The 24,282-nt window shown below is 43.1% G+C and overlaps 1 protein-coding gene across 1 annotated transcript; it reads right to left on the minus strand.

Moving 5' to 3' along the window:
- Positions 1 to 1,024: 1,024 nt before the first annotated feature.
- On the minus strand, positions 1,025 to 24,251 carry galns (galactosamine (N-acetyl)-6-sulfatase). Its single transcript, XM_085806252.1, has 14 exons — positions 24,081 to 24,251; positions 23,654 to 23,777; positions 22,292 to 22,366; positions 22,068 to 22,170; positions 21,216 to 21,359; positions 20,381 to 20,447; positions 19,697 to 19,824; positions 19,455 to 19,594; positions 18,494 to 18,597; positions 13,641 to 13,783; positions 12,247 to 12,349; positions 7,765 to 7,886; positions 2,549 to 2,666; positions 1,025 to 1,336 (listed from the first exon to the last, which is right to left on the minus strand). The coding sequence occupies exons 1-14, from the start codon at positions 24,186 to 24,188 to the stop codon at positions 1,250 to 1,252; spliced, it is 1,566 nt and encodes a 521-aa protein (XP_085662378.1). The 5' UTR covers positions 24,189 to 24,251; the 3' UTR covers positions 1,025 to 1,249.
- Positions 24,252 to 24,282: the final 31 nt, after the last annotated feature.

The raw sequence follows: 24,282 nt of genomic DNA on the forward strand, positions 1-24,282 counted from the left end.
AGTGACCAACACAACTGGTTGAACTTCAACAACTCCTGGTTGAGGAATGGGAAGCCATCCCATAGCAAAATGTGACCAGGCCAGTGATCATCATGAGGAGGTGTGAAGCTGTTGTGGCTGCGTATGGATCTTCCACATACTACTGAGGTAGCCTCGTAAACCAGCCTCTCCTGGAAATGCATTCCATTTCATTTATGAAATGCATTTCCAGGAGAGGCTGGTTTACGAGGCTACTACTGAGGTCTCTGACAGTGTAAAATGAATTAAATGTAAAAATATGTGTTGTTGTTGTTTCCTTATTACTGTGAGAGAGTGCAATCATCCAATCCACCAAGCAGCTAAAAACACAAGGGAATACCAACAGGAGAATATTGCAAGGGATTTGGGCACTTTTTGGGGGGCGAGCGCTACCCGCACGTTTAGCTGTGTTGCCCATTCCACAGATGCACGATCCTTACAAGTTGTACCTCGTTGTAAAGGTGACTAATCAGGCTTTCCAACAACATAAAATACAGGGATGAATTGTAGACTGAAAAACTGTGTATGGAAATCAATACATGCTATATGATTTTTTTAAAGGATAATAAACACAGAGACTAATAACAATAATCGATCATGGACTGGTCAGTTATCTGAGGCCTGTCGCTGCAGCAAAGTCACCAGCTGTTCTTCTCAGTGTTTACTCATTGAATCCATTGTGAAATTATGTCTAGACTGCTTATAAGTATTTTAAGAGCAGAACTGCAGTTGTTACTCAACAATATATTTTTTCATGCACATAAAGAGTGAAATATGAGAGCACTATCTTACATAGCATATTCATTTCTTAAAACTTACAACAGTTTTAAATATGGTCGCACAAAGTGATAAAAATAACATTTTATTTAATAAAACAAACATATTTTGCAGCATGCATGTAAATTGATACAGAAGTATTCCAATAATCCAACTACAATTCATTACTTTAGACCTGATCATTATAAATAATACATATCCCAAGATCACTAAATAAAATCATCAGACTTTCTGTTGGCTCATTGAAAATCACAATTTTACATGTTATTTGCAAAATCAAGTGCAAAGTTGCTGTAACATAATTCCCTTAGTTTCACCCACCATCCTCTCCAACACTGTATGTAAACCATTTACCAAGAAATGTAAAAGAGAAATGTCCTTTTAAGAAACAGGTTGTTTGTTGTAAGGCACCTCATGATGTTGTGTTTCCTCATTCTCATGTGGTTTGTGACTCTCAGTGTGGCCAGTCGCACTTCCACGGCTCTGACTTGGGCACTCTGAGGCACTTTCCTAACTTCTCACAGCCTGCAGGGGCCCAGTTCTGCAACAGAGAGCAGCCATCACACAAAGCACAAGAATATGAATTTATCACCAATATTATTTAATTACAGTAAGATTCTTTACTGCCTAGTCAGAGTTAAGTTTTTTCTCAGTGAAGGGAAAAAACACAAGATGATTTTTGTTTCTTAAGCTGTTAATCGGCACTATTTCCTATTTTGGGTTCTTCATATCTGGCTCTTTTCTAAGTGTTCTCAAGCTAAGCATAAACTGTGTAACTTAACAAACCTTTTAAACTTTTAAATATCATTAAATATGACTTAGAAGCTGCTGCATACATGTTGGGATAAAACAGAACATTTGAAAAAATAAAACTTTTCTAAACAATTTGTTTGACATTTACTCTCAAAATAGTTTTTGTTTATATTCAATCTTTCTTTTCATATATGCAAGGACTTATGCAAAGACTTGGGCTTCAGCCTATTCCCTTTTCGGTCACTGTATGATATTTTCTTTTGTGTGTGTGTGTGTGTGTATGGTTGCAATTGTGAATAATATGTGCTGGCTAAATTGTTCACACAAAATGGTTGATTTTGATATTGGTGTTGTGTGACTGAAATAAACAATTTCATTCACTTAGTGCTGTACTACAGTCCAACGTCATATCTCATCGATTATTTATTAGAATAAATTCTAGTGTTAAAAATGTCACAATATCAAATTTCTCCTGATTTAACTTGAAACTGCAAGTTATAACTGTGTTTATTTTCCTCGCCACAGGGGGGCAGTGCTACAACACAAATAAACCCAGAGCGGTGGAGCTCAGAGTCCTTGGTGCTTGTGGAGACAAAGCCACAGTTCAGATCAGATTTATTTTAATAATCCAGGAGAAAAGGTCCAGATTAATAGGTCATGACTCCTTTAATATGAAACATGTTGAAGGCCAAGTTATTAATCGTGATAAATAAATGTAAAAAGCTCAATCTATTGAGATGGAGCACTAATAGTCTGAAGTGGTGATGCAGACTGAACACAGATCTCTTGTCCTAGACTTTTATTGATCTTCATCAGTTTCTCCAATGCATTAATTCCTTTGATGTATAAATGTGATTGACAGAGCAGAAAAATGAGGTGTTGATACACCTGAGGGCTGTTGAAGACATAAACACATACAGTATCGGCTTTGATCCAGTGTGTCTGGCTACAGTGGAGCTATGAAGACAGGAATAGATCTAATTCTTTATGTAAATCTCACCATCACTGCCACGTCACACATATTGAGCTGAGGGACGCCCGGCACCAGCATCTTCTTATGCTGCTCCACAACTGGAGTGATCCAGCTCAGCACGTCCTGGTACTCTTTAGTCGAAACCCTGCAAAACACAAACAACACAACTAATAATGGGAATAATAGGTTTTTATTGGCTTCAATCTGCCTTTTAAAGAAATAATAAAAAGAGTGAAAAATATCAAATATCAAAATTTCCCAGAACTGGAGGAGCTGTCGTCAGATGTCTCATTTTACACCGACGCAGGAAGAACAAAGGCAGCACAATCTCATATTTCAGAAGAGACAACCACTGAATGTTTGGAAGGATTTGCTTGAAATATGACTAAAATGATTAATCAGTTGTTTTTTTTCTCAAAATAGCTGATTATTTCAGGTGATGCTTGCAGTATTAATTTCCAGCTTACAGAATGAATGATTACTACCTGATTTAAAAAAGATGCACGATGTTTAGACGATGACAAAGATGACAGAGAAGGAGTCTGAATCGATCTATTGGTCACTTCCATATAACCCCACATACACATCAATGCATAGTGCAGACTCACACTGAGACAAGCATGCATGTCACTTTATATTCAATCTGATTTGTCTATTTGGTTTAGCTGCTTGAAAAACCTTTTTTACATGTATATGATAATAAACAACACCGACTCTGCATGTTTAATTCATTCTAATGCAGCGGTGACATACTTTATCCTATCAACAACAAAAACAGGCTGTCCACTCGCACCCTTTGGGAGAGCGCACTCAGCAGGGTGAACTATGTAACCCTTATCCCATCCCCTGTCTCTCAATTACTGCTGTTGGACACCAGTGAGCCCGAGCACCTCTGTGCATTATTATATTCAGTGTGTAAAACACAGGGGCCCTGAAGGCTTTCAAAGGAACGCTGCTCTCAATAGGACCTGTAGGGTTAATGGGCTGCGTGTGCACGCGTCTGTGTGTGTGTGTGTGTGTGAGTGTGTGTTGGGGAAAGTGGGCGTCTGGTGGCGTGACACACAGATAGACAAATATCAGCAGTGCAATTACACCCTTGATACACTCGCCGGCAGCACCTGTGCCAGCCCTCCATCCTCCCTCCACTGCAAACCCAGCCCTCTGATTGGCCCCTGGGGAACATGTGCATGTGTGTGAGGTGAAGTGTCAATTAGAGTAATAACCCCAGGCTCTGTCCAGCTCACACCCACCACAACCCCCCCCCCCCCCTCTTAGATCTCCCACAGGGCAGCAAGGCTTCCTCCATCAAGCAGCACCTGCTCCTTTTCCTTGATACTCTCAGTCTTTACTTTCCCCTGCAATTACTCGACTGGTAGTGCACCGACTGCAATTAGTCTCTCTATCTCTCTCTATCTCTCTCTCTCTGTCTCTCCTTGTGTGCCACATTCGTCATAAGCCAACTATCTTCGCAATTGTGTGACCCAGGCTGATATGGATAAACCAGGATTACTCCCTTCAGTTTCAAGAAAAAAAAGAAAAAGAAATCAGACTTTCAGATTAAATTGCTTCAGCTATCTTTTAAAAAAATCGCAAATTCTGCTTTGGCCCGATCTGGATCAGCGAGAGGGATATTTCATTCTGCTCCTATCTGTTCAGCTACTGATTGTCGCGATTCATTTCGTGATAAGTGACGGAGCAACTTAACAGAAGGAAATGTGAGGGAGATTTATCAGACTGCTGTTAACTATTCCACTTTTTCCCGTACAAGTCTGCAAGCGCAGCAACAAACACGTTCCTGAGAAACTTGCACGAGACACAAACTTTTCCCATTGTTTTGTGCATGCGTGCGCGCCGGAAAATCTTATACCGCGCAGTAGACCTCTAAATCAAAAACTAATAATATCATTTGTTTATGCCTCCTCTGCAAACAAATAATGAAAAGCCCACAGTCAGCACACCTCATTATCATGATTATAACCCTTCGCTTACTGGTGGAGAGGCAAAATCTGGAATAATAAGCAGGCTGTATGCAAATTGAGTCTTTTGATTTATAATGTATGGCACCCAAGGGGGATGGGGGGCATTGCTCAGGTGTGTCACCACTCTGATTACTGATTCATAACACTATTGCTGGAACACACATACACACAAACACACACACAGACACACAAACCAGCAACCACACAGCAGTAGCAGAAGGTGGGGGAATTGAGGAGACAATCAAATACATCTGTCCTGCCTCCCCCCCCCCACCCCCGACTCCCCTCCACCATCTTCTCCACCCCGGTGGAAATTGAGCACTTCAGTGAGGGCTATTGATTGGGGACACGGCAGCGTGGTGGCAGGCAGCAGATGAGGCCAGACTGCGCCGGCCGGGGCAGGGCTGCCTGCGGTGTCGGAGGCTGGGACTACGGTCTGTGATGACTGCAGGGCTCCGGGGACACGAGCGAGCCGAGGTAGGTGGGTGGGTGGGTGGTGGTGAGAGAGGAGGATGTGTTAACCTCGAGGCCCTTAGGGGTCACACACACACGGAGCTGTGTGGGGGCACAAAGCGGGAGGGGGAAAGGCCAGGGCAGGAGAAGGCTGAGGAGGAGGAGAAATCCGGTGTGGATTGTAGGTGCTGTACTGTAGATGCAGACCTGTGTTTCATCCAAGACAGATAGACCACCAACACAGACCCTGTCACCCTCTAACTGCACTGAGCCGGTCAGACTGGACCATTTGTCTGAATCAGAGGAAGCAGCTCGGCCTCTGGTTAGAAGACAAACAATTAGAAATGAAAAACGACTGGATGTTATAGTTCTCAAACTCTCTCTACTTGGTTATTTAATTATTAGAGATGCACCGATCCAATCCAGAGCTACAGAGCACAGATTATTCATCTTTACAGTATCAAGATGAGTTTTTTTTCTTTTTTCTTTTTACAAGTTTTTTAGGGATTGGTGATAGAGATGCACCGATCCAGTTTTTTCTGATCCAATCCAATACTGATACCTGGGCTGAGCGTATCGGCCGATACCCGTTACCGATCTGATATTACTGTTGGATGAATGAACCGTATGAACCTTGCCATGTGAGTGAAGGCATCAGGCTTGACATAAACATTTAGCCTTGTTAAAAAAAGGTACCAAACTAACACAGATATAAAATGTACTTAATATTATTTATTAACAAATAACCAAGTGTACATTAGCAGCAAAAAGAAATAAATAACACTAGCTGTAACTGTATTGCTGTGTATGATATTAATAAATAAGAAATGACTGGATCGGAATGCTGGATCGGCCTCGTTCATCCGATATCCGATCCGGGTATCAGATCGGTGCATCTCTAATAATTATTATAACATACGTTTGTTATCCTGGACTGTGTGTGTTGTGTTGTGTGTGTTTTGCTCTTTGCTGTATCACAGCCTGCGACAGTAGTGAAGGTATGTGCGCAGACAGGCCCTACATCATCTTAAGTGGCTCTTTAGGTGCAGACAGAGATTAATGATGGCCGGGCAGCCGGTCCAGCTGGGGGACCGACCGAGGAGCACACGGACAAAACACACGCATGCACGTGTGTGTGTGTGTTGGCACAGACACACATGTGTATGTAACTAGGATGGAGTAGAACGGCAGCTTTTGAGAAACGGAGGGACGGACGGCAGCTGAGTGGTGGTGGTGGTGAGAGGGGGGGGTGAGGCTCAGATGGACACCAGTAAGTGGAGAGGTGGGGGGAGGGGAAGGAGGGGGGAGTGACCTTGTGGACACACTCAGTGACCCAGTGTGCAGAGGTAAAAAAAATGAGGGAGCAATTTTTCGTTTCCGTGTGTGTGTGTGTGTACATCTAGCACTCAGCACAACACATGGCTGCATATTGATTGTTTTTTTTTTTTCTTTTTCTTTTTTTTTTTTTTAATTCTTCCGAGTGAATAGCGAGGCTAAAAGGTGGGCAATGAAAAACAACATTAATGTTTTATCATCCAATCTCACTTCAGAACTGAAAGGAGTTTGAGCAGGAGGGGAAGACGAGATGAGGCCAGAGCGACAGAGCTGCAGAAGGCAGAAAAGAAAGGTCAGTCCAGCAGGAGAAAGGGGTACTCCCTCTTCAAAGAGATTTTGTGATTATTCTACAGGGATAGTTCAACATTTTGGCAAATTGGCCCATTGCCATAATCCCTATAGTTTTAGCAGTAGGTTCGTTACCTTTAATTGTCGGTGCAAGCTATTTTTAGAACGGCGGAGCAGAGCCGTGAGCTGCTCAGAGCTACGCTACGGAGGCTAATGGGATTTCTTGGTTTCCCTCATCAAACTCATCAAATACACAATCCAACAACTCCAAAACGCTCTGGTGGACAAGTTGTGACCTGCACATTCACCACGCTATGAGATAATAACAGAATGTTACGAGACAGAGTTGTTTTAGAGGTAAATTCATGCGAAAGCGATGATGCACGTTCTCGTCAGGGACAGTTTTTCAGCAAGCAGTCTCTGCATTTACCTTGAAAACAACTCAGTCTCATAATGTTGTGTTATTATCTCATAGCGTGGTGAATGTGCAGGTCACAACTTGTCCACCAGAGCGTTGTGGGGTTGTTGGATTGTGTATTTGATGAGTTTGATGAGGGAAACCAAGAAATCCCATGAGCCTCCGTAGCGTAGCTCTGAGCAGCTCACTGCTCTGCTCCACCGTTCTAAAAATAGCTTGCACCAAAAATTAAAGGTAACAAACCTACTGCTATGACTATAGGGATTATGGCAATGGGCCAATTTGCCAAAATGTTGAACTATCCCTTTAATATGTCAAACACATGATACTAATATAAATTCTCCACTGACAGGGTGTAGTAACACTCTCTCCTTCTTAACTCTCAGGCACACAGACACACAAAACTCAATTAAACAGCACTCGCTCTCAATTTAGACATGAACAATTTGTCTTGCAATTATAACCTGCAGTGGTGCACCGGAGGGTTGAGGGCCAGATAGTAATCTTTAAGGAGCTGTTTGCAATCACAAAGAAAGGGTGTAATCAGGCGCGCTCTGGCTGAGCAGATCAATCCGCTGCCTTCTTTTCCCGTGCCACTGAATCAGCATTGATCTCATACACAGGACTCTGAGCTTCCAACAGGCAAACAACCTTCCTCTCCACTTCATTTTCTTACACCCCCCTCTCGTTCCTGTTGTTCTTCTCTGCTGGAAATGAGCCGGGTTTTTTTTCTTTTCCTTTTTCTTTTCTTCGTTTTTTAGGCAACTGACCTGATTGGGTACTTTTCCCCAGGATCCCGTCCCAGGTGGAAAATGAGCGGCTGCAGCGTGTGCTCTTTCTGCTCGTGTGTGGTCACATTTGGGACTTCTTGACCTGGACAGAAGTTGATACCCTGTAAGAGAAGATAACCGCACACTGATCAATTAGAATTTTATCTAAATTAAAGCAGATTTGATGCTGATGATGCGTGACAAAAAGCATGAAGGAGACATGTTCAGGGCTCCGACCAGAATGACACCTTCATCTTATCTGTGTTGTGAAAGGCAACAAGTAGGAGGAAAATAAACGGGGAAATAAAACAAAATATTCTAAAAGAAAAAGAGTCTCGTCTCGACATGTCTGACTTATTGGATGTCATTTGAGGATTCTTTTGCAGCATCTGCTCTTATAGTACACGCCGCGGTTATTCTCTCAGCCAGAGCTCAGTGACGTCCAGATCTGTAATAAGACTCGTCTAAGAGAGGAGAGAACAGAACTTCTGTGTCTATGTCATAAATTAAATATGAGCCACAGCCTCTCTCTATAGAACAACCTAACACACTACTTGAGATCAGCCCCACGGGTAAAAAGAAAAGAGGATATTTTCTTTATGCAGCACATAAATGAAACCTAAGAAGAGAGAATGAAACCATCAGATCCTTACATCCAGTGCTCTGAATAATTCATGGTATCTTTTCACTCTCTTTCTCTGTAATTTCCTTTTTTTTTCTCTAAACTTTCAGTCTTTTCCATGACATGTGTTGAATCTGGTCATTTTCACTATAGTCTATGTTTGGTTCTTCTACATGTTGAGTCCAGACCTGTTCTCTGGTCTGTGGGTCTCATCATGTGGTGTAGTAGATGTTTAGATCCAGGCTCTTTGTTGTGCGGTCTCTATGCATGTCGAGTCGACTTCAGGCTTGTTGTGTTATTTATGTGGCTGCTGCTGGAGCGTCAAAAAGGGGTTCAAGTCATTTGCAAAAAAATCGAGGACTTCTCCTGCCCCACATCCCCACCCCACCCCACCCTTCATCTCTCCACGCCTTCGCTCCTGCTCCCTGACTCCATCCTCATGAGCCTGGCAGTGATCTCAGCCTGATTGAGTCACTCTCACTCCTCCAGAGCCCCCTGGAGATCTGCCCCTTTCTTCAACACACACATACACACATACAGAAACGCACTTTTTGATGAGCACAACTAATATTGAGAAAGCATTCATCTGTAAGGCGCTGTTGCTGCCCCCCCTCTGAGATCGCTCAACAGAACACCTAAAAATACATATAGACGAGAGAGATAGAGAAGAGAGCGAGAAGGGTTAGATACCCCCCACCCCGCGCTGCCTCCTCTAATCCAGACTTGTCCTGTCGTTTGAAGCCAACAGCTTAGAAATGCAGAAAAGAATGGAGGAAAGAAAAAAAATCATCCCAAAGGAGCGGCACCAATGGCCCGCTGCGTGTGAGCGCTGTATCTCTCCGACTCCGTCTCTTGTCCCCAGACGTTAACAGCAAGAACTCCGTATCTCGCCCGTCACTAATGTTATGGATACGACGAGGCCGCTTTCAAAACCGCAGCTATCACGAGATAAGGTGTGGGAGCATCCGCAGATGCTGGGATGGATTTTTGGAAAAAGGCAATATTTGGTGTCTATTTTTGAAGAAAAAAAAAGTATGAACAATCACTTTATGCAGACTATGGCTGACAATTTTCAAACAGATATATTGAATATTGAAAATATTGTCAATTTCATGGGTGTGACAAGAAGATTTGAGAACAGAAATGCAACCGATCAATGTGCTGGTGGGAATATCTCACAGAAAGAGACATCTCAAAAATGAAAACATGTCTATAACACAACTTTCTTCTTCTTCCCTGCTTCCACATCAATCATCTCACATTCAAAGGAGGTCCATGAAAGCCACCATACAAGAAGATCAACTTTAAATCTCTAAAACTATAGTAAAATGAATGCATCAGTATTACCAATCTAATACACATTACATAGGTCTTGATCACATACAGCAAGTACTTTCATTGAGGATTTAAGTAAATTTTCCTTGGTATTCTTTTAGGCAACGTTTACAGACAGCCGGGGTTTTACAAAAACAGATATTTCCTCTTCTACGTTTTCAAAAAATAAACATCATTCACACCAGATCATTTAAAAAAAAAAAAAAAACCTCTTCATTTACACGAACCAGCATAAAAATACTCCGTTAAGAGCTACTATGAGAATACCAAACCTATTGTACAGACGGCAGTGTGTCTCTTCAGCCTGGTGTTTGGCTGCACTTTGTATAAGAACAGTTCAACATTGTAAGATCTAGCTGCTAATGCTGCTTAACTAGCACCCTGAGTATTTTATAACGGCAGAAAAAAACAAAAAAACAACTACGTCGATCATTCTCCGGGCACAAGTCTGGTCACAGTCACTTTGAGCCTAGTTTGTCTTTCACGTTTGGCTTTCACGTACTGTATTCAAAGATGGCGATGCAACATGGCCGCCTCCGGTGGGTGCACCACCACCTATGTATTTGTAAACAACTCATTCGAAGCTACGAGACAGCTTTCATTTGTATGCGGTTGTGATTAGACTTCGGTAAATACGTATAAAGCAACATTTGATTTTTGCTAATAAAAAGCCTAATAGGCTACATACTGTCCCTTTAAGCTCCATTTTCGTGTTAAGCGTGTAGAAATATCACAGTTTTTGCTTTGTGTGAACAGCGCCTCAATGCTGCTCTGGTGCTTTCACCTAATCAAAGGATTTGACTACTTCCTCAGCCACCTGCCAACTGTTGATTGGTTAGAGCAGGTTTAGTGAGTTTATGTCATGAGTCCTTCTGGCTCAACAGAACAATCCAGCAGCTCTGGCTTGTTCTATTTTGTGTCAATTTCTGAAGCAGAATCGATTGCCAGGTATCCACAGTCGGGGCAAACAGGTGTCTGGGAAACAAATTCCCTTTCAGTTTTCATTCATCACCTTGTCAAGTATTCAAAAAGGTTAAAAAAAAAAAAAAAAAAAAAAAAAGCTATCCCAGCTGTCACCGAGCTCCTACTCCAGCCCGGGTTACTCAGCAATCCAGATACAAAAGGAGCCACAGTCCCGACAAACTATATTTCACAATATTAACATCACTACACTGCCTGAAGAGAGTTTGATAAGAGCCATTTAAGCCTGTGAAATTTCTCATTTTCCTCATGGCTGAGCTGCATGAACACAGCCAGGACAGAGCAATACATCTCCCACCTATTAACCTGTAATTTCATTCTTCTTCACAGACACACATCTTCCCTTGTTTATTTTTCACCATGAGCCGAGAAAACCAAATTATATTTTTTAAAGTATTACCAAAGCTGAGAAGAGAAGAAGCGAGTGGGGAAAAACATTTTTATTTCAGTGAAAAAAAAAGAAGAAAAAAGCAGAGTTTGATTGTGACTTTCTGTTGCAAGACAGGTTAAATGTGAATCTTTAAGCTGAGTTTATGGTCAATGTAATTTTTTGAGCGGATGAAAGAGCAGGAGTCACTGTTGATCTGGTGAATACCTCTCAAAAAAACCTTTAAACATGTTTCCTTTAAAACTGCTTTACAAAACATTTTCTTTTTCTTGTTTATGGAATGCATTGTTGGCTACACAAATACAAGTGTTTAAGATTCAACCATAATGAAATGAAGCACACAGGAGATTTAACACACACACGCCGACGTGAACATCTGTATGGAGAACTGAACATGCATGTACATGCTTTTCATCGTCCTTTTTCCCTCTCTCTCTCTCTCATATACACACCGCAATCGATAGGCAACTCACAGGCAATCAGACGCCATTATTTGTGAAGTTCCACTTCAGTTCACATGAGTTGATAAAGGAGGCTGCTATTGATTCAGCGGCCCTGAAGGAGAGAGCAATTTAAGCGACCGATGGGGCATAAAACAAACTGGATCACAGGAAAAGCAGAACCATGGAGGGAGGACAGGAGGATTTTTTCTTTTTTTTTTTTTTTAACGGACAGAAGAGAGAGTGACGGACTACACCATCCTGTATCTCGAGTGTCAGATTTCACATTTCTCCTGATAATATTTAATCAGCAGTGACTTGATGTAATTGTGGCTGAGAGACACTGCTGGCATCCGCCTCTTTGTTTCTTTCCTTTTTAATCTCTGGGAAGCCAAAAGAACAAGCCTTACAGCAGGGAATGATGGTATGTTAATGGAGAGGAGGAAAAATCTCCACTGGAGTTAGAACAAACAAGTCAACTGGTTGATGAATGATGTAAGTTTGCTGATGTGGGGGCTCTTCATTAATATTCATTACGCTCTGATGTACACAGCAGTCAACTGATGAGCCGTTTTCAAGATAACACCAACAGTGAAAGTGTTTGTATGTTTGAGTGAGATTAGGAGAGACAAAGAGGGAGGACGTGGCGGCGCAAAATCGAGGACTGTGGGGAAACAATGAGGGAACAGAGTTGTTGTGTTAAGAGGGACTCTTACTTTTTTAAACTCCTCCCACGAGTTGCTCCAGGTCCAGTAGTGCGCCTTGTACTGTCCACGCCTCACCGCCATCAGCTCGTTCCCACGGTAATAGAAGATGGGCCTGTTAAAAAGATAAGACGACGTCACGCTCAGATTTGTTTCTTCTAAGGTGATTTTTCACCAAATGAAGACATCATTGTTTTTTCTTATCTACTGTTGATTCACTCAAAATCGAAAAAAGAAAACAAAATCACTATGAATAAATTCGATCAAGTTCATTGATTGGAAAATTTCACATCTTTCAAATCTCATTCTGATCCCTTGAGATATTCCAGTGTGACGTGAAGCGGTGGAGCGACAGAGCTTGAACCACGCTGCTGTAGCAAAAACATGGCGCCTTGTTTACGTTGTCTTGCATGACATGATGAAACTCACGCTGCTCTCCCACGCTCAGTTGAAATCATGTACATTAAAAAAAATAAAAATAAAAAAGGATCTTGGTCCCAAAGTGAAAACGACAAACTCCACAAACCTCTGATAAAACCCTTAAAGCCTCAGTATGTTGTATTGGGCTAAACCGTGACATCTAGCGTTCAGATTCTAGATTGCGGCGCTCACCCATCCCGTCGGCAAAGTGACGGTGGCCACCGAGGACAAACATGTTCGCAAACTAACCGCTAACTGATAACAATATCTCTGACCAATTACTATCGTTTTTTTTAATCATTTTTTTTTTAACACACGCGCAGACTTCCACTCGTGCCTTCAGTCATATTTCACAGCAAAAAGTTACACAGGCGGACTTAGGCTACAGCATGTGCTACGTGTTATGCAGTGCGGCCCCATGAAGGAAGATCAGAGGACAACATACAACGTACTCGGACATAGATACGGTATGATCAGTTGTAACAATGGGCTGCTAAAAAAAAAAAAAAAAAGCCGTGCGCTAGTGTGCTCTCCAGTCGGTTCAGCTGCTCTCCTGCTGCTCCTCTCTCTTCAGCCTGGTGTTTGGCTGCACTTTGTCTAAGAACAGTTCAACATTGTAAGATCTAGCTGCTAATGCTGCTTAACTAGCACCGTGAGTATTTTATAACTGCAGAAAACCCCCCCAAAACAACTACGTCGATCATTCTCCGGGCACAAGTCTAGTCACAGTCACTAGTTTGAGCCTAGTTTGTCTGCTTTCGCGTACCATATTCAAAGATGGCGACACAACATGGCAGCCTCCGGTGGGTGCACCGCCACCTATGTATTTGTAAACAACTTATTCTGAGCTACGAGACAGCTTTCATTTGTATGCGGTTGTGATTAGACTTTGGTAAATATGTATATATGAAAGCAATATTTGATTTTTGTTAATAAAAATCCAAATAAGCTACATACTGTCCCTTTAAAACAAACAGTCAACCCACCGGTCCTGTAGTGAGGCTGAGTGGTTCAGCAGCACTGGGCTCAGGTCCAGTCCATCCAGGGTCCTGTCAGCAGGCGGGCTGATGCCGGCCAGAGCCAGACCGGTGGTGAACAGGTCCATCACGTTGGCCAACTGGAAGTTCACCTGCAGAAAAAAGTACAAAAACTCAAACTGATACTGTTGTTGTTGTTGTACCAGTTTAACATCAACACACTGGTCCTGATACAGTATCTTGTTCTATCTTGATGATTTAGCTTTTTTTGTTTCTGTTGGAAGTGGCAAATCATTCAAAAACAGTTCACAAAATGAAGAATGAAACTTTTCATGCTCCAGGAGGAAACCACAGGCTGGATTTTCCTCCATGAAAGCAAACAAGGTAACAATGCATGGTCATGATCGGATGTTTGCATGTGCGGTTGTGTGCACACATGTAGGAGAGAGGTGCATTTCTCCAGTCTCCTCTCTAATCTCTACTTGCAGGTTTTATTATAAAACCTCCAAAATGCCTCTCTTTCTAAATGAGTTTTTTTTCTTTTTCTGGGAAGCAGGGAGGGAAGGAGGAGGGGGGGCAAAAAAAGTAAGGAGTAAGTAAGGAGAGGACAAGGCCCGGGCAAGCAGACTGCTGGAGCTGGAGCGAGCTGGTGTTTTATCTCCTTCTCCCAGTCCCAGTGAAAAGCTTTATTTTATTTATAAACTTTGAACTATTTTCAGATAAAATGCCATTTTTTCACTGTCATCCTTGATCTTCCGTTCCATTCTCTCCTGAGCGAGCCTTAGAGGGAGACGGCACGCTCACAATCAGATAGCGCTATCAGGCCTCTGCAGCTGCACCGCCATGTGCCGCTGTGCTCCTATCGCCTGCCAGCACACATGCAGACACACACACACACTAACACACTAACACACACACGCTCCTAAGCACTGAAATGAATTCCCTTTTCTTCTGTATCCACAGAACTAGCCACAGAAAAGACTCTGCAATGCATTCCATGATCTATCTGCACATCCAGACACTCTTCCTCACACACAACACTAACAGATTTAGTTCTTCACTTCATTTTTTTTTTTGAAAGTCCTCCTCATACATACAGACACACAAACACACACAAATACACACACATAAACTATTAAAGAGGACAGGACAAAAGGACACAAGAAGCAAATGTGACATTTAGTTGTTTAACAACTTCCATGACCAAAAAAAAGAGTAAAAAAAAAAAACTTTCAAACTCCATCATCATAAGTTGCCATCTTTTATTTCCTTCCTTTATTAGCTCTGCCCTCCTCTGCAGTCTGCGCTGGACTTCACTGTTTCCTCACCCTTTGTTCCTCATCTCCTCTTTTTTTTTTCCGTCTGACTCATCACTCTCTATTAATGTCACAATCTCTTTCTCTCACTGGGTTGTGTGTGTGGTGAGTGGTGATGTGGGTTATCTGAGGAGGCAGCGTCTTCTCTCCCTGTCTCTGCCTGTGTGGCTGCTGCCTGATAAAAAACACAACAAAAGGGGATCGTGACGCTCGACAACGTTGTGGGGGCCGCCGCCACTCCACCCACCTCTGCATCTTTGTTCCTGCGGCGGCGGCGGCCACCACCACCACCACCACCCCCGTCATCATCATGCCCCCCCCTCCACCCCCCCATATGCCCCCTCAGGCACTGGAGGAATGCTGAATGTGCACCTGCTTCACACCAACCGTGCTCCTTCATTCCAGTACACGTCCTCCCGTCCTCTAGCACTAATTGACAACAGTTTCCTGCACATTTTCACAAGTCACTTCAATTACTACTGTACATGTAAGCAGGTGAATCCACAGATGCACTAAGGCTGTCTTCCTATCACCAATTAGAGATGCGCCGATCCGATACCTGGATCGGATATCGGATGAATGAGGCCGATCCAGCATTCCGATCCAGTCATTTCTTTTTTATTAAAGGGACAACGAGGAGTTTCTATTTGGTTATAAAAAAGTCTCACGTTAATGTGGATGAATATACGCTACCCACACTTGTTAATGGATCCATTTTCGATAAATATATAATTTTGTCTCTATCGTTATTTTGTTATTTTAATTAATGGTGGAAATGCTGGGCGAGCCGACCAGCGTTTCCTTACTTTCGGTTTCGCGGACGCTCATGAGAATAACGCCGCCGTATTGCCGTTTATGGTCGGAACTACGACGGTAACTAAACCTCTTTGAACCTCTGACTTTAATTCTTGATGAATGAAAACATGAGTCTGTCTTGCGCGGGTCAAAGAAATGTACGGTGCGCGCGGAGGCTCATAAATGTAGTGTGAAAACGCTTCGCTTTTCCAAAACTCCTCGTTGTCCCTTTAATATCATACACAGCAATACAGTAACAGCGATCTAGTGTTATTTATTTACGATTTCTTTTTGCTGCTATGTACACTTCCTTATTTGTTAAAGCCCCTGTACGGAGCTTTTAAGTCTCTGGTTTCTGCTGATGTGTCTCTGTTACCTACAACAGCAAATGAGCCCATCAGTGTGAAGATACGCTATTTCTAAGTAGTCTAATTCTATACCTCTGGAAGGCATGGTCGGGTTGGACCACTGACAAAATGATACGAATAGATAGCCTACATTACGCTGCTAAAAAAAAAAGAAAAAGAAAAAACAAGTCCCGTTTTCTTTCCGACGTTTCCAAAACAAATCTACACGCGGCTGCCAGACAAACGTCTTCATGACAGTGGGAAATGCAGTCTTCATTCCACTGCTTTCATCCACAGGGGCCGCCAAAATCAACACTAAATGAAAAGTCTGTACAGGGGCTTTAATAAGTAATATTAAGTACATTTATATCTGTGTTAATTTGTTACCTTTTTTAACAAGGCTAAATGTTTATGTCAAGCCTGATGCCTTCACTCACATGGCAAGGTTCATACGGTTCATTCATTCAACAGTAGTATCGGATCGGTATCGGCTGATACGCTCAGCCCAGGTATTGGTATTGGATTGGATCAGAAAAAACTGGATCGGTGCATCTCTATCACCAATCCCTAAAAAACTTGTAAAAGAAACAAAAAAAAACAAAAAAAACCTCCTCATCTTGATACTGTAAAGATGAATAATCTGTGCTCTGTAGCTCTGGGCTCAATAAACCTGTTTAACAAAGGCTCGTTGGTTGTTTATTGTCTCCGCTATTTTGCTCTGGGAGCTTATGGACTTTCCACTGCACAGATCAACAGAGATTTCAGAAGACTACAAAATAAGAGAGAGAGGAGGGGGGGGCTCTGTGTCTAGTCTGCCCTCCCTCCCTCCCTCCCTTTCTCCTTCCCTCCCTTCCAAGCACCACAGAGTGATAAATCCACAGCTGCAGTGTACAGTAACTCCAACAAAGCAGCTTTGTCATCACAACCCCAGAGAGCTTCGGGGAGGATCTATACCCTCGTTCTCACAGCCAAAGCCACAACTGCACACAACACAAACACACAAAAACACACACACAGACACACACACACACAGGTGTTTTGTGAGGTCCTGCATTGGCATGACTTGAATCCACAACGTCTCTTCCGCTGGTCTAGAAAGTTATCTGTCGCACACATGCAAGTATTTCGCCGTCCATTCAGAAGAACGCATTTATATGTAAGCATGTAGGGTCATACAGAAATGACACAGGCATGTTCTGCACACTTGCACATACATACATAGATACACACATACATACACACATAGACACACTGGCTGGTTATAATGTGGCACAGGTGCAGCAAAGCCCTGCGAAACACAACAACATTCCTGGCAGTGTGGCAGTGCCAGCGTCTTTAGCACTCCTCCTTTTTTCTCTCTCTTCTACACCAGCCGCCTCTTTTACTTCTTCCTTGCTTCCTTCCCTGCTACCCCCCCCCCCCCCTTCCCTCTCCTCCTCCCCCTCCTCCTCCTCCCCCACCTCCCCTCCCTCCACACTCCTCCCGTTCCTTTATCCTGAGCGCCTGGCATATTCAGATACTGAAGTCCTCATTACGGCTCAATCCAACCTCAGCAAACACACAAACAGATTAGCCGCTTAAGACGCTCCCAATCCCCCTCTCCCTCGCTATTCTGCTGTGCTATCAGGCCCCAGCACACCCCTGTGAGATGAGCCAGGGGCAAGGCTTACTGCAGACTGCAGACTGCAGCCTCCGCTCGCTCCTCCACCAAATCCCTCTGCGTCACAGCCCCGTGTCACAGCTGCCCCTAATACAATTAAAAGTCATTTGCAGAACGCACAGGCTTAGGGGATCACGGTGTGGGTGGGGGGGTTAAATTGGGGAGGGGGAGGGGAAAAAAAATAGATAGAGAGAGAGAGAGTTGGGGCATTAATTCCAGCCAAAAATATTTGAGGAAACAGTGGGGAATAAAAAAAACGCAGCCACTTGCTTCATGGTCAAACTCATCACACAGTTTATCTTCACTGTTCAATCCTGTGATAGACACTGAACTTAGTCAAATTAACCGGTTACGGCGCCAATGGGTCAGAATGTGCACATGTAAAGTGATAAATGATACACGGGGGAAACAAAAAAAGAAAAAGAAAAAAAAAAAGCCAACAATCATTCAAAAGAGAGGATTAGTGAAGTAATTATTCCTTTACTCTCAACCTGATTCAGAGAACTGCATGTTGCCTGCAGCTTTACCGAGAACATTTCAGCTCTGGATACCTGTTGATAGGCAGAACATTAGGAGGCAACAACACTCAGAATAAGAAAAAAAGAAAAAAAAAGAAAAAACTGGCTCTGGATCCCGAGTCTAAGAGCAGTTTAGTCTCTGGAGAAGATGTGAGGGGATTTAGCGAGTGACCGTGTTGGATTTATTTTGCAGGCTAAAAGCTTCAAATCACTGAGGTATTCTTACCGAGCCCTTTTTGATGTGTCCAGGCCACCAGGCGATAGCCGGCTCCCTCATGCCCCCTTCAAAAGTGGTCTCCTTCCCGCAGAGGAACGGCCCGTTGCTGCCACCTGAGGAATCAGCAGCGGTATCGGTGTCAAATCCCAAAGAGATGAGTCAGGCTCAAGACAAAAACATACCAACTGGGTTTGACAAGAAAAAAATGTGTGTGTGAATTTAGTGCCATTCCGACATCCCACCAGTCCGACATAGGCCTCTAATTGTCTAAATGGCAACATTTAATTTTCTATCAAATGTCCCATCATCAAGACTATTTTTGCCTCCTAAAGTCGGAATGATTTTTTCCAAACATCCTGCCTTTCCGACAATTCCTTTAATAGCGTATTTTATTCCCCAAAAGATTTTGCACGGGTTGGGCTTAAGCAATGAAGAAAGGAGTTGGTTAAGTTTAGTGTCTGTGCTCTGCTGTGTAATTATGCACAACCAAATGTGGGTATTCCTCTATCAGCATGTCTTAAAGCAGAAGTAAGCGGAATATTTGTGTTAATATAAGTCTTAAATAGTTACATCTTCCGACAGCAATCACTTATATAGAGTGTTTGGTCTGAAACACGGGTCTGTCAGTCACTCTGCTCTGCTGTAAGCTGAGGAGAAAACTTTCCTTGTATCCTACAACCTTTATCCGATGAGGAGAGAGAACGGCATAAAGGGGCAGTCCTCTCTGTGTGTGCAGCCAAGGGATGCGCGTGAATGTGGTGACGTAGGGACGAGGGCGGGGACTGCTAACTCCATCGGCTGACAAGAAGTTAGCCAAAACCACCGGATCGCTTACTTCTGCTTTAAAGAAGGGAGTCACCTGTTCAGTAACGCACGTTTCCTTATATTGAAAGCCTTGTCGGAATGGTGGGACGTTCACATGTCGGAATGGTGGGATGTTGGAGTGACAGCATGTAACCTTAGTGCCTACCCTGTGTTGGGGCAGATATGAGAGCGGCTCCGTTGTCCGAGGTGAAGAAGACGAAGGTATTGCTGTCGATGCCCAGCTTCTTCAGCCAGGACAGCATCTCACCGACGCTGTAGTCCAGCTCCATCACTGCGTCTCCGTACCTGCAGCACACGGCCAATCACATCTGTCGATTTATAACTGCACACACCTGAAGGACTGTGTGTTGATTATAAAAAGAGTCTGTATGGCAGGATATGACGCACCGGCCTCGCTGGCTCTTCCCCAGGAAGCGTTTGGAGGCGTAGACGGGGGCATGGGTGGCGTCGGCGGCCCAGTAGAGGAAGAACGGCCGCTGGGCCTCAGTCTGACGCTGTATGAATTCAAGACCTTCCTGCAGAGGTCAGAGGTGTGACAGAGACTGTTACAAAATATCTGTGTCACTGTAACATGCAGCAAAGACTGTGTCATAATGTTTATTGGATATAAATAGAGAAATAAAAACATATAAGCTTCCATTTAAAAGTTTCATTTCCCAAACAATCAGCCACATTAATAACCGTTCTGCTGAAACCTGTCTCAGTCTCAGAAGATTTGCCCAAATGAGCCTCATAAAGCTCTACTTGACAGATCCATCCTCCTCCTGTGATGACATATTACACCTCTCATGCATGCAGTGTGTCTCTGCACGCTGCTTTTGATCCCTTTAGGAGCAGAATGGGAGGGACAAACGTAGGCAGCAGAGATAATCAGCGCGAGTGTGCGCGAAAGTGAACAATCCACAATCCACTCAGCCTTTTATTGCACTTTCTTTATTGTTGATTTATGTTTCCTGACTCTGGTGGACAATAAAGTTGTACTCTGTTCTGTATTATTTTTTCATAAAGCACATTGTGAAACGAACTTGGAAAGTCCTGATTTACTGAATGCTCCGGGGAGCCTGAACTCACCAGCAGATAGATGAGTGTGAGGTTGGACTCTCCCGTCTTTCTGTCAATCACGAACTCCTCGTAATATCTGGAAAAAAACAAGTGTGTTGACACGATTCATTAAATGTCTGTATTGTGGTTTCTTTCACAACGACCTCATTGAATGCCAGGGTTTTCAATTTGCCTCTGAGCTGACCACAACTACTTCAGACAATATCATTAAGACAGTGAGAGTGAATTTTTTTCCTCTTGCGGTTTGTGTTTGTCGGAGATTTTTTGGTGAAAGACGTATTTGCGAAGTCTCAGCAGAGCCGAGCAGAGGGAACTGTTATGAGGCGTCGCTGAAGCGTGGCGCAGCGAGCAGAGAAGCAGTGACAGGCATCTCTCTTTCTTACACTTCACTTCCTCCAGGTGTCCTTGCGCACAGCCAACGCAACCTGCCGTCTCTTGAGGGCGTGTGTGTGTATATGTGTCTGTGTGTGTGTGTGTCTGTGTGTGTGTGTGTGTGTGCGTCTGCCCAGGGCCCAGGTATGCAGCGCTGATTAAACCCACGGCTAAGCGAAAAACACGCCCGGCTGCCAGTTCCAATGACCCTGAATACACATATGGCTGTTTTGGGGAAAACAAATGGGCGGAAAATGGAATACACAAGCACAGCTGGTACAGAGAAGGAAGAGGAGGGGAGACACTCAACTCATCCAGAGGAGCAGCCAGCCAAACTATTCCACTGAGTCATGGGGAAAGGAGATTTTTTTTTTTTTTTAAACATTCTTTTTTTATAGATTTCCAGCGTCTGTTTCTGTGTCTGCTGTTGTGTATTTGAGCTTGTGCTTGTGCTTGTGTGTGATGATACTACCTGCCAAGCATCTCAGAATTGTTGTAGACGGGGATGTTGGGTGCGACGCTGCTGTTGTAGGGGCCAAAGTGGCAGTTCGGAGCACCAAACCACTCATCAAAGCCGTTCTCCAGAGGAAGGTGCTGTGGCCTGTGGCCCAGATGCCTGCGGTGACAAATAAAACAGCGCTCACACACTGTCAGATTAACGTGACTAAAGGATAATGCTGCAGCGTTTTACTTAGAAATGCATATCCTCGCATTTTAACACATATATAGACGCTAGAGCATACTTATTTGGATTTTTGGCTGCAGTTAATACACATAGGTTGTCACTGGTTTCCATTCATCTCAGTACAGTATGTAAATCGTGTTTGAAACAGTCAGGTAAACTATCACCGTGGGCATCAAGTCAATTGTACTGTCAGGAAGATTTTTTTCAGATAAGGCATCTCTCATAACTACAATACAACAGAGCCAACACAAAAGACAGACAATGTTACATGTAATCAATTATCCTTCAAAAACAAGCTCCGAGGCTCTGCATAAATCAATCTGCATGAATCACTGGATGCTTCAGGGACACACATACATGCATTCAAAAGGCGAGAATTACTGTGTGCTATGGCAAATGATCTTCATTATCTGCATCAGTGCTAAATCATACAAATATGCATTAGTCCCTCGGAAACAATACAAGTTTAATTTATTCGCCCAATTTGCGTTCCCATTGACATTAAAAGACTAAGTGGATAGCTTTACGATGTGGTATAGCCACTTACATAATAGCTAAGTAAATTATCTGGATACTTCTTCCAGCACCGATCATCACCTCTAATCCTTTAGAAACCTAGAGTAAAGATAAAGAGCTCACCATTTGCCGACTATCTTGCTGACGTAGCCCTTTCTCTTCAGCATCTGTGGCAACAAAATCTCATCTTTGGAGATTCCTCCCACAATCTCCTGTGGTGTGTACGCTATTTAAAAAAAAGGACAAAAAAAAATAGTGCATAAAACTTTCCATGACCTTACAGCACACTGTAGAATTTAGACTAAGTAATGAGACACCCTGAAGTAAAAAATCTACTGCGAGTGTACCATTTCTGGCGTGCCCATTAGTGGTGTAGAAACCGTTTCTGACAGGCAGCCTCCCGGTGAGAAGAGCAGCTCTGGCTGTGGTTAAAATGACAGAAGAAAAGTCATTAGCAAAGAGTCGTTAGGATTTCTGTGTTGGTTTTCTAAATTATCTTTAACATAAACAGTCAAATGTGTTCAAACTCCCATACTGTGTCATATGACACTATTAAGTAAAGACATTGAAAAGACATTTAGGACTTATACTACATTGTAGAAGATGATTAAAATGAGCAGAAGGAAGGCTCTGGTATGCATCTCAGTTTTGATGTGTACATCAACTTCCTTCAGCTTTTGGGGCGTTTGCTTTCTATAACAACAAATACCAACATTTTATATGCAGCCTTTGTTGTTAAAGGGATAGTTCAACATTTTGGCAAATTGGCCCATTGCCATAATCCCTGTAGTTTTAGGAGTAGGTTTGTTATCTTTATTTGTCAGTGCAAGTTATTTTTAGAACGGCAGAGCAGAGCCGCAAACTGCTCACTATGCTACGGAGGCTCATGGGATATCGTTACGAGACGGAGTTGTTTTAGAGGCAAATGCAGAGACTGCTTGCTGAAAAACTGCCCTCGACGGGAACACGCATCAGCTGTTTTGCATGAAATTACCTCTAAAACAACTCTGTCTGGTAACGTTCTGTTATTATCTCATAGCGTGGTGAATGTGCAGGTCACAACTTGTCCACCAGAGCGTTTTGGAGTTGTTGGATTGTGTATTTGATGAGTTTGATGAGGGAAACCAAGAAATCCCATAATGAGCCTCCCTCTGTAGCGTAGCTCTGAGCAGCTCACGACTCTGCTCCGCTGTTCTAAAAGCAGCTTGCACCGACAATTAAAGGTAACGAACCTACTGCTATGACTATAGGGATTATGGCAATGGGCCAATTTGCCAAAATGTTGAATTATCCCTTTAATAGATCGATTCAGTTCCACATATCACTGCTGTCTGATGAAACTTGTAGCCTACCATCATAGAGATTTTTGCAGAGCAACTAGAGGTTTCTTATCAGTTTATTTGTTAGTGGCCTGTGGCCTTAAATGATCTAAGATCTTAATAAAATGCCAAAATGGTCACTGGATCGAGGGTTTTTGCACAACAACATGTTTGCAGTAGGCTACCTGTAGTGTATACAGTAGCGACTCTTTATGCTGTATTTGAGTGATGCAACATGAAAGAGCATCAATTCCTTATGTTTGTGTTACATGTGTGCCCTTAAATTATTAATAAGATGTTCTTCCAACAAAGGTGTGGTTGTTTTAACTAAACAGAGATAGAGGTAAATGCTTACAAAAACAGGGAACACTGTGTGCCCTGCTGACTTACATGGGGAACAGAGGGGGTTGGCAGTGTAGAAGTTTGGGAGCAGCATCCCCTCAGCGGCCATGGCATCCAGGTTGGGGGTCTCTTTCGAGGGCTGGCCAAACACCCCCAAGTCCCCCCAACCCATCTGAAGAGCAAAGGAGGCTTTATCAACAAGTCAAGCACACACACATAGCAAAAAGACAACAACACAAGTGCAAGCACATTGTCATTACAGGCAGATATGAGTTCACCATGACATTTACAGTATCAGGCCTTCCCCTGAGAGCCCAGAGACAAAGAGAAAACTCATAACTTCACAAAGAGAAAAAGGGAAATGACACCTGTTTTGTTAAGTCATTCACTCTGACCCAAAGAGCTGTGCTGCTGTTTTGAAGAACTAAGATCACTAAAAGACACAGAAGAAGAAAAAAAAAAGAAAATTACTCACATCATCCATGAGCATGATGATAATGTTTGGAGGTGACGCGTTTGAGGGCTTCTCTGTCATACAACAACATATTAATGCACTAACAAGAGTCAAAGTTAGAGCAGACATCACTCGCAGGGCTTTGCTGCAGTCATATGAGCATCAACTTCGAGGAAGTGGTTTTGTTTGTCTTCGTGCGGGTCCTCAGCGCAATTTTTGCGCA

The sequence above is a fragment of the Trachurus japonicus genome, chromosome 3 (assembly GCF_045865225.1).
Source record: "Trachurus japonicus isolate A0001 chromosome 3, Traja_1.0".
In the NCBI taxonomy this organism is placed as follows: domain Eukaryota; kingdom Metazoa; phylum Chordata; class Actinopteri; order Carangiformes; family Carangidae; genus Trachurus; species Trachurus japonicus.

Coding starts and splice junctions, on each gene's coding strand:
- galns (XM_085806252.1), bottom strand. CDS start 24,188: ATGTCTGCTCTAACTTTGACTCTTGTTAGTGCATTAATATGTTGTTGT. Junction 19,595..19,696: donor GGGAAGAGCCAGCGAGGCCG/GTGCGTCATATC, acceptor CGTGTGCTGCAG/GTACGGAGACGCAGTGATGG. Junction 7,887..12,246: donor CGTGGGAGGAGTTTAAAAAA/GTAAGAGTCCCT, acceptor CTTCTCTTACAG/GGTATCAACTTCTGTCCAGG.